This window comes from Ixodes scapularis, unplaced genomic scaffold, assembly GCF_016920785.2.
Source record: "Ixodes scapularis isolate PalLabHiFi unplaced genomic scaffold, ASM1692078v2 PGA_scaffold12__126_contigs__length_90152505, whole genome shotgun sequence".
Taxonomy (NCBI): Eukaryota; Metazoa; Arthropoda; class Arachnida; order Ixodida; family Ixodidae; genus Ixodes; species Ixodes scapularis.
In genome coordinates, this window is record NW_024609838.1 from 4,853,711 (window position 1) to 4,864,317 (window position 10,607).

The following is a 10,607-nucleotide window of genomic DNA, read 5'->3' on the forward strand; positions in this document are numbered from 1 at the left end:
TTTAATCAAGCAAATTGACAATATTGTCTTCCCTCTCTCTAATCTTCCTCAAGCCGACCTCTTTGCGGGAGTTGAAGACTGACTAAATTGCTTCTATTGCCTTATCACTATACGTTTCTATGTGTATGACCACAAAACCACCTTCTTCATTAGTTGGTATAAGAGAGAGCGAGTTCTTCTTTAAGCAGTACCTTCTTGATAGAAAGAGGCGAGAACGACGGTTTGTATCTAACAAGTAAGTCCACTCCTTCAGAGGCGCCTCTATCGACTTCAGGTGGCAACATTTGTTTGTTTGTTGTTTGTTGCAAAGGGAAGTTTGACTAAATTCAGATGAGGTGGTAGTTGAGCGCTGTGTAAGTTCTTTTTTTTGTGTGTTTGGATTTTTAAGTAATTGTCTACCGGTGCGCTGGTTCGTAATTATGCCTTACCAACTCGCCCAATCTACAGTATTAACAATCGAACTGCTTTGTTGTAGAAATAATTAAGCCGATTCAATTTGGTAAATTTTAGCTTCATAACAATGCATTGTGTTTGAAGCGCAAGTTCGCAAAAATACTAGGTTCTGCTTACTATAGTCGGATGCAACCTGAAAACAATCTTTTAGCTCCACCCACAAGCGCATTGCGCCCATCTGAAGTGCCTCCGCCGTCGAGAAAGTAGTTCGCTAGCAACGTTGCTTTTCCTTCCTCCAGGAAACCTGTCTTAAACTACTACAATATTTATTTAATTCATTCAGGACATTTAAATAAGTTAGAATACGTTTTTGTCAAAGAAATAGCTGTTTAGTAAAGAAAGAAAGTAATGTCCAATGTACCGTCTTCCGAATTCATTTTCTGTCCAAGATACTGTCTAACATACCGTCTAACATACCGTCTAACATACCTCTCAGCAGTGCTAAGCCTCGCGCCCGCTTCGAAATTTTCGTTGGCGATAGCGTCGCTGGATTCTCACGTTGTCGCGCAAAAACTGCTGCAAACGCAAGCCGATACCATTAAGATTTCGTGGCGTAACCTCGGGCACGTAAAACACGGTGCAAAAAAGCAGAATAATTGTCACGAGAAACTAGCGTCGCGTTGCTAAGGCCAGCAGCCATGTTGAGCTTCTTTTTTTTTTTTTTTTTTCAAAAGGATCGCGATTCGTTTACGGAATCGTGACGTCATAAAAACGATTGGCTGGCGTTTCTCGACGTAGGATTACATTTTCCTCTGAGAGGCATTTCCGGTTTTTTCTTAGCTTGCAACCGACTATAGCAGTTTGCTATTTTTTTTTTTTATTATTACCTATCCAGTTATATGCGTGAGCCCGTTCGTATAGCTTAATTTGTATGATAATCTATACCGGATCTTTGACAGTCGCTACTGTAGGTAAGCAACACAACATATTACGTTCTGATTAGTAGCAGTTTGCTAATTATTTATTAATTTCATTATCAGCTATTGAGTTATATGCGTGAATTCATTCGTATAGCTTCAATTGTACGATAATGTACAACGCCTCTTTGACAGTCGCTACTATGGTTACGCAGGACATTAGCCGATAAGAACACCGAAGAAGGAATCAGAAAACAAGAGCCCTGAACACAATAGGCCATGTCCTGCGCCGCTTTCCCTGGCTGCTGTAAACCTAATGCCTGGAACGCGTTTCCGATTGGTGTGTTTAACGCGTCCTAAAAAAAACGTCCGTCGGCCTCTGTGACTTCATTTGTTGCTTCTTCGGGACCACTTTCGTTGCATGGGGACAATAGGGAATTGTCGTCCAGCTTTTTCCCTATTCGGCTACGCTTTCGGCAACGAAATCGCCTCTAGTGTGCATGCGTGTGGATGGCCTTGACTGCACAGTTCCGGATATCGTAGAGGTTTGCGGAGAGCGTAGCGGGACGAAAGAAACGATTACACGAAAACTCCCTCATTGGAAGCTACACACAACTGTCGAAGACGCGTTCGAGGCACCGTACTATAACTCTATTTAAAAGTGTCCTCGGGAGGTTTTTGAGGTGTCCTACATGTGCCGAAAGCTCACGCTGCGGGCTCTAAGCATCCTAGAAATCCATAAATCATAACGATGCGCGGCCAAATTGCCTATTAAAAACAAAAAAACAAAAACAAACAATGAAAGATAAAACACGCCGAGGTCATCTACGGCGATGGAAGGAGCATTGTTCCGGTAGCGAGGACGACATGAAACCGATGAAAACACGACATTTGGTTGAGATTCCAAACGCTGTTATTACGAAATGTGTATGCTTTCGTAAATAATAAAAGCAAATAAGAGTAGTCGAAAAACGCTAATTTTTCATGGAAAACGAACATAACACTGGCAATATTCGTCTAAAAAACAACGCCCTATGTTGTTGTTGTTGTTGTTTTTGTGTGTTTTTGGCGGGAGTGACGTGTCCGGTCGTCAGCTCTCGAGCGCGCGCTCGTTGGGATTCGAGATATCACTCCGCGGTTCCACCGGAAGTGCGAGGATCCTTGGCTCGCTATTGGCTGGCAGCGGTCCTGGTTTCGGAACATGCTCCTCCCATCGCTGTAGATGACCCCAGTGTGTTGCGATCTTTGATGTATTTTTAATAGGAAAATCGGCAACGAATTGTCATGATTTGGGGAATTCTAGGATGCTTAGAATCAGCAGAGCGAGTTATCGCCATATTTAAGAGACCTCAGAAACCTCCTCAGAGCAACTTTAAATGAAATGAACTTCTGTTCTCGTCCCTCTTAAGTGGGAACGAGTCTCATTTTTTGAGCCCACACCTAGCAAGCCGAGCGCAAAAAATTGAGTGAGAAACGGAAAGGGTACTCAGGCACAATGTAGCAACGTGTCAAGCAACAATTCGTAACACTTACGTGCACCCTTCGCCGACAGTGCAGACAGAAGCAAGAGAATACCCGGTTTCCGCGCAGCCGATGCTGGTCCCCCTGGCGGCTGGAGGGAGATACAAAGGTGGCCAGAAGGCCGTTCCACTTCACAGCTCACTCCAGATTTTGTTCGTAGATGATTTGGAAGCGACATCGGGTGTACTACAGCGTTCGTCAAAACTTTAGAGCACACCGCGCGCTTAAAATGAGCAGACACGCTCCCACATGTCGGCGCTGCCATCGTCAGTGCTCACTGGGTGCGAGGGCTTTGAGAGTACCCTCGAGCGCCAGCGAGCGTTGAGAGCCCACGATTCATGACCCAAACTAATACCATGAAGGCGTTCGCAATTTAATGGCGGAAACATCCTGCGCTCGCAGACGATCTACGCTCTCGTTTCCTCCTCAATGATGATGATGATGATGACGATGACGATTGGGGGTTTAGTGGCGCAGTAGCGACGAGGGGGGGGGGGGGGGGGGCATTGTGCTCCAAACTCATCGGTTCCTCCTCAAAGTGCGCATAATAGACCAATGCACTTGTGACAAACAGTTTCAGCGTTTTCAGCACACACCTGGTGGGTGCATTGCGCATGCGCCGTGACGAATGCTGCGCCACCGTAACGTCAGAGCCGCTCGTCGGTGCATTGCAAACGCGGACCAGAGACCAAGTGACCTCGACCGACCTGGTTTGTGACACTCTGCAGTCAAGGCACGCTATAACGAGCGCCGACGATAGCAGCGCCGTCGCATGTGCGGTCGGCTCTAAACTTTTGACAAAGACTGTAAACACGCAACTCCGAGGGTACGCTGGCTCCAAAGCGCTCTAAAGATGCGCTCAGTGCGGAGTCTTTACATACTGCAGTTATAGGACTAACTCAATTCTCTGACATCACGCTACTACTGTGGCGCTGTTAGTCGGCACCGGGCATGCGCAGACGCAGGCTTGTTTGTATTCACAGCGTGTTATACTGTATCTTCATTTGTCTCGGTCTTTAGCGTTGCCTGCCGGGAATTCGATGCTCGGGAAGCCTAGCCGGATCCCCGTCATGCACGACTTGATGGCGTCGGCCATGACAGGCACGTTTGGACCCCAGACGCTCTTTCGTATACACACCGACTCCGTGATGCAGCCGCTATACACGAGCTCAAAGGGCACGTTGATGCAAACAGACACGTGATAATAAAATGAAGAGGACGAGGGACAGAATGCTCGCTTACGCGACGTAATATACACGGGAGAGGCCCCAATGTGGGCACGTGTGTTAAGCTTTAAGGACGATAAAAGCAGTCCAACCTCGTGTTGTATTAAAGCGGTTCTGGATTCTTTTTTTTTTTTTTCGATGGCAACTTTGCGGCTGCCTGCGGAGGGCGTAAAACTTGACCCTCGGGCACACCTCGGCTTGCCTCATTCATGAGTGCGATCACTCACGCACACTCGCACTCATCGCCAGATATGAGGTAATGCGAATGAGCCCGCGAGTCTCGAAAAATTGTGAGCATGGACGTGAGTTTTGAGGACTCATGAGTGTAAGGGGAAGTGTGAGCGTGAGTTCTGAATGCTCACGAGTGTAAGTGTGAGTTTTGAGAAGTCATGAGTGTTAGAGTGAGTTTTGAGAAGTCATGAGTGTGAGTGTGAGTCCCAAGAACTTATGAGCGTGAGTGTGATGATCCTTGATGAGCTGTGAGTCTGATGACCGTAATGACATGTGAGTCTGATGACGCACGAAGAATACTGGCTCCCTGCTCGCTCAAGTGCGTCGTGATTCTGAAAATGGCACTCACTGGTGGACATAGTATGCCTCTTTCTTCGCAAAGGCGCAGCCATCTTGAATGTCGTCACTTCTGGTATGCGGTAAAACACCGTTTTGATATCTCCACGTCGCTGGAAGGTGTTTACGAAAAATGCGTAATTGTCACACATTCTTGTTTTGCCTCGCCTATATTTCCTCGCATATTCCAAGCTGAAATGTTGTTGTACCGCGACACGAACCTTGCGTCACACGATGGTCATGCAGCTAAACACAAGGGTTGCCATCATGCTGAGCCGGTATAATTTTGGTTTCGCCGTAGGCCTCGGAAACAAACCTTTGAGATAGGATATCTACAAAACTACACAAAGCATCGGGAAAAAAAAAACACACACACAAAAAAAAACACCGTCGTAGCCCTAAAATTGAGACAATGTACCAGAGTTTCCCTTTAAAAGACTTGGCCACCGAACGACACCACGGTCAGAAGCTAATGAAACTAAATCGGGAAATTCACTTATAACGATACCAGATATGACGATGTGGTGCTCATAACGATCAGTTTCTGGAGTTTCTAGACTAGAAACGCTCAGTTTCTAGTCCACATATAACGACAATCGGTTATAGCGATAGAATTTTCAGGTTTTCTCGCTATCGTTACAAGCGGATTGCACTGGTAATTATAGTGAAAGTGCGCTCAGAAGTCGGACACCGCGAAGTGGTTGCAGCAATCCATGCAAGTGCGTTTGGAGCTCAAAAGCGTTCAAATGTCGTTGTGCATCCATCGGCGATATCAGCTCGTAATCAGCACACGGCCCTGCCTTGTATACCGATGGCTCACAAACAACGGCACACCAGTTTCCTTTTGCAGTAATACAAGCCACTTATAGCGACACTTCAAATATTGTCACTGTTACATTCTAAGAACTCTCTCTTAATTTCCAGAAAATATTTTTTTTTTTGCGGTTCGAAACAAATGACGGGTATGGATGAACACGTTGTCTTCAAACAAGTGAGCGTGGTGGGTATTGCGCATGCTCAGCGCTAGCAGCAGCGCCACTGCAGAGGCCTGACGTGAGAACCGCGTGTTGGTGCATAAGTGGCGCCCCCTTCTTTCCTCCGATGTTGTGCTACAACGACCACAATGAATGAAACCTAATTCACACCGTCAGGTGTGAAATTCTGTGATAGTTACAAAATTTGTGGAGGGGAAGCAAACGGGTTTAGAAGGGCGAAGGAAGGAATCGTACTTTTGGTTTTTAATTTCTAGGCTCTATAGGTGGCGCAACCTGCCGTCTGTTATAAAGGGTGCAGCTGTTAGCATCCATCCATCCACCCATCACTGCGACCCGATTGTGTATCGTTGCGTTGGTCGCCGGAGCGCGCCAACGTTGTCGGAGAGAGTGGAGGACGATTTACACACTTGCGTCGAGCGAGTCCGACCAAATGCCAAATGCAACTGAAGCGGATTGCGACGCCGTCGCAAGACGTGGCAGTTGCAAGCTGTTGCCACAGCAACGGCGTACGTTGCAAGCCGTCGCAGTCGCACTCGATCGGACTTGACGCAAGTGTGTGAATCGCATCCTTCATGCTATGCAGCCGAGACCAACCAAGAACAATTTATTTGCACACTTATTATACTCTTTGTAAGGAGCCCGGCAACGACCACGATCTTTCTAGAACAGTGACCTCGCTTGTGGGTGATCGGATATCCTTTCAAGTGCTGTGCGTCCAGCTAACACCACGGTTGTCCGCACTGACCTCCTAATAAAAAATGCACAAAACTTGCTTTTTTTTTTTCGATGAGAAAACGAGTATAGAGGTTGGTACGCGCTTAGCGAACTGATTCTGCTTGGCAACGTTTTTGTATTTTTTTGACACTTCATCAAATTAAAGCTTGTGTCGAGCAATTCGTGTGTTGCCTTTTTCGCAATGAGAAGTTATCCGAATAGTGAGTCACGTCGCAGCTGACTCCAACGTACCCACCGTGTTTCTCAAGTCCCACTGTGTGGTCATCCTGAAATTTAACGTTACCGAAGCCAGTACTTTAAACACTCGTGCCTCCGACGGTTCTTAACAATGTAGTAGTAGAAGTATTGCCACAAAGTTCCACTCATAATGACGCGATTATATGGTTATTGTAATGCAGTGAGCTCAATAAAAAGTTAACAATGTAAGCAGCAGCGACGCTAAACATAGTATATGCGTTTCAATTTTTTCACTTGTAGTTCTTAGAAGCCCTTTACACATACTTTGGTACATCTTACCACTCAGCAAGGGCACTGGAAAATGTCGCTGAGCGTTTTGTTTATTTACCTTGCTTTCGTCAATTAGGCAGTCAGAATAGTTGATATGACACCCAAGTTTACACCCAAAGATATCGTAAAAAGAGCATAGTGAATAACTTTAAACAACACAAACAAAAGCTGAAATAACTTATCGCTTGGTGTCGACTTGGCTCGAGGCTTTGGCTGCGTGTCAGGCTGCATTACTACCACCCAGAGCCGTTTATACTGTGAGAGTTTGCCCGATGGGCGGAGCTTGTTGGCCGCTAGAACAAGCGGATTTCGCGATAACACAATATGGCGTTACTTCTTTGTCTTGTTCATTCCTGAGAAATCGCGTAGAGTTCGTATGAGTCAGAGCCACAATATGGCGGACGGAAGTAGTCATCCCCCGGTTGTCAGACTACGCTGCTGTGGTTGTCAGACTGTCAAAATCTCCTTAAGAAGGCCAAACTCTCTCAGTATAAACGGCTCTGCTACCACCAGAGCGCTACCGAATAATGGTTTCGGTTTTATTGATAGGTTTTTTTTTCGAGCGCCCAAGCCTAATGAATGATTTCTTTTTTCTCTTCTACACGTTAACAGGAGATGGAAACCCTTACAAAACTTATTTCCATACTTCTTATTCCTTGCAGTTACGTTATCACACCTAATTTGATTGTTTTCGGTTCGACTGTTAAACATATTCCGCCTTTTTTTCTCTCTTAATGCTAAACAAAATAAGAGCTCTATAGTTTAACAGTCGCTTTTTCCCTCACTCTTTGTTCCCTCACAAGCAGTTATAATATTGTAAAGTAACCCTATGTGTGCTATACTCACTACTCATTATTATGGACACCTTCGTTTCCCACAAAAACTCTTCTCCAATCTGTCTTGTCCACAAAAATGCATATATTTCCCCAGTTCGTCCTCAAAAATGATGTCTATAAGCAGAGTAATCGTTTAGTGTAGTCCAGATTAAGCAAACATGGCTGGATCTGAAGAAATAGCTGGATCCAACTCATAGACGTGTCAACTGCTAGGTACCTCCCTTCAAAACAACCCAGCAAAATAAAAATTAAAAATACTCACCGCTTACGCCGACTGCGAGGATCCAGGCAGAGAGTACCAGGCCGTTCATCAGGACAGCGCAGAAGACATCGTGGAACACCGAAAGAGGAACTAGCGGGATTGCCACACCGCCACGCAACCACACACTCGCCGAAGAGGTCGGGGTGCACACCCAGCCAGGAGGGGCCCAAAACCGTCGACGATTGCACCCAAAGACAATGGCCCCGCTCGAGGTCCCACTTGAAGGAGGGGTCCCCGCAGACGCGCGATGAGTTGTAATTGCCCTAACTGCCGCGGGGGTGGGGGAAGAACCGCTGGCGGGCCTCTCGGTCGCCTCGGAGTCGCGTGCAACAGAGAGCCGAAGCGCGCGGGCACGGACAGATAGACGCGCTCGGGGGAAGTGACGTCATCCCGACCGCGCGTCCTGCCCGCCGAGCTGCCAGTAGGGTTGGTTGTGTGAGGACGTCGACTTCCTGGATTGCCGCGGTCCTCGTTGCTATTGTGTCTTCGAGGAACGAACACATTCTGATCCGGTTGTCTTTGAGGCGTTTTCGCTATGATGGGTTGCGGTTGTGTACAGTCGCTGACCGGTTACGAGTTGTAGCATCTCAGTATCACTCCGCGACCAATGAGATCGCGGCATTACTCGATAAAAATGCCGGGCAACCTATCAGAATGCTAGAAGGGGGAATATAATAGTGACGTCATCGTGACTGTAGCCCCTATTTGGCGGTGTCTTTTGCGCCCGTCGTTGGGCAAGCATTCCAATGGCTCCAACAAGGGTCAGACTTTGAAGAGGGGTCTCAAGGCGTCGCGGATATGTCTGTCGATACAAAATGCGTGCAGTGTGATCCGTAGTTGGCTTGTGGTCAGGTCGGATGCGCGACTATAATATGCTTCGTCATCACTCTAAGAAAAAAAGAAGACTTGCACCTTTACTTTTTCGAGGAGCACCTTGTGAGCCAATAGCTACGATGTACGGAGCAAATCCAAAAAATTACAAAATATTTTATTTGAAAACTCGAATTGACACAGCGCTTGTGGCCAATATGTGCGCCACGTTGGCGTCCAATAGGCGACGCAGGAACACCAGCTTAGCGGCCTTGTTGTCTAAGGGGTTTTGAACCGCACCTCCTACTGATGTGGTCGTTATAGCGGTCTTATTTCAATAAATCTCGACGAATTTCTAGTGATGCAAGCTTGCGGTTTATAATTTAAATGCGCGCCGTAAAGGTGCACGTATGATTTTTTGTATATGTGTGTGTGTGTGTCTTTTTTATATTTATTTTACTACGGGTGTGCCACTCTCGGGATGCCGCTTCTACAAGGTGTCAACATATTGTTTCACATAAAAAAAATACACAAATGTCGCCAATTGAAAACAAGTAACCAAAGCGACAGGCTAGCCAAAAAAAACAAAACAAAAAAAACGTTGTTATCTCGAGGCAAGTCCTTATCGACACAACGCCCGAGGGACGCGTACAGTTTGGCAGCAAAGAATCGCATGAACACCTATAAGCCTTTTATTTAGTACGGGTGCGCGACTAGGTGTTTCGTATCCAATAGCGCAATCTGTAATCCCTAACTTGAAGCCCTGCAAAGAGAACCGACATTCCTCGGCTGCCCTCGCACCCTGAAGGTTCTGAACGAAACGGCACTATTCGATTCGCACCGACGTCCACACACTGCTGTTATTCGGTCATCGAGCATCGGGCACGTTTCGACAGGAACGACTATGGATCATTCGAAGAAAGTCCACCGATCCTGTAGAAGAGCGCCACGAGTGACCTCGGTCCTTGGTAAAAGTCCCGTGGAGGCCTCGCCACTTCCGGGATGTTCCTCCGAGTCCAGCACCATAGAGGATCCTCGTCGCCCCTTCCGGAAGACCGCGTCTTGCAAGCAGCGTGTGCAACGGAAGCTCCGGCCCTGCTATCGGCAACGGAACTGGAAGTCGACGCCGCGAGTCGACCGTTGAGACAAGAACAAAAAATATTAATAAAACGTACACCGTATACGCAGACACCATTCGTTCAACTGTCGTCTCGATCTATAGTTTTGCAGCATTTGGACAGCTGACGCATCCAATGCTCGGGACATGCGGAGTTATACTATTACGTCTCGGCTTCCTGTGCCTGCTGAGCGCCGACGCAGGTGAGGCGTGGTTTCGTTTTGGGGCTATAACCTGGCTCGATGGCTTTTTTGGGGGGATTCCGACTCGCTTAAGAATGGAATTCATTCCAGACAGTGTTTGTATAATGTATGGTCGCTAGCAGTTTAGAGCCACGGACGCACTGCTAGAACAAAGGGAAGTCTGCAGAAATGTTGGAAGCATGTACTATGTATGTATAAAGCAGACGGGCTTCGATCATGGCCGACACGTGTCCGCAGAGAAATCTGTCATCGTGTCTGCATCGGGTAGTCTTTTCTATGACGTGGGAACAGTCCGTTCCCGAACGCGAGCAGCTTTCAGCCTATGATAGCAGCACTTAGTCTCAAGCACTGCAGCCAGTGATCTGCGGAAGGCTACGAGCGCGTGTTGGAGGCGGAAGATCTTTTGGGTCTTTTTTTTTTCACCTTTCACAGACTATACGGAGAGCAAGTCGTCTGCTTCTTGGGCAGGAGTGGCGGTGACGTAAGAACGACGCCGAGTTCTGATTGGCTGAAGGCAC

General features: G+C 47.1%; 1 protein-coding gene across 1 annotated transcript in view; it reads right to left on the reverse strand.

Annotated features, from left to right (window-relative positions):
• Positions 1-8,329, reverse strand: part of LOC120836583 (tyrosine-protein kinase receptor Tie-2-like) — a 38,794-nt gene extending 30,465 nt beyond the window's left edge. Inside the window, exons 1-2 of the mRNA XM_040205554.1 lie at positions 7,960-8,329; positions 2,844-2,922 (exon numbers count right to left, since the gene is read on the reverse strand). Of these exons, the coding sequence (XP_040061488.1) occupies positions 2,844-2,922; positions 7,960-8,008 (128 nt within the window). The 5' untranslated portion in view covers positions 8,009-8,329. The remainder of the gene's footprint in view (positions 1-2,843; positions 2,923-7,959) is intronic.
• Between the last annotated feature and the right edge of the window lie 2,278 nt (positions 8,330-10,607).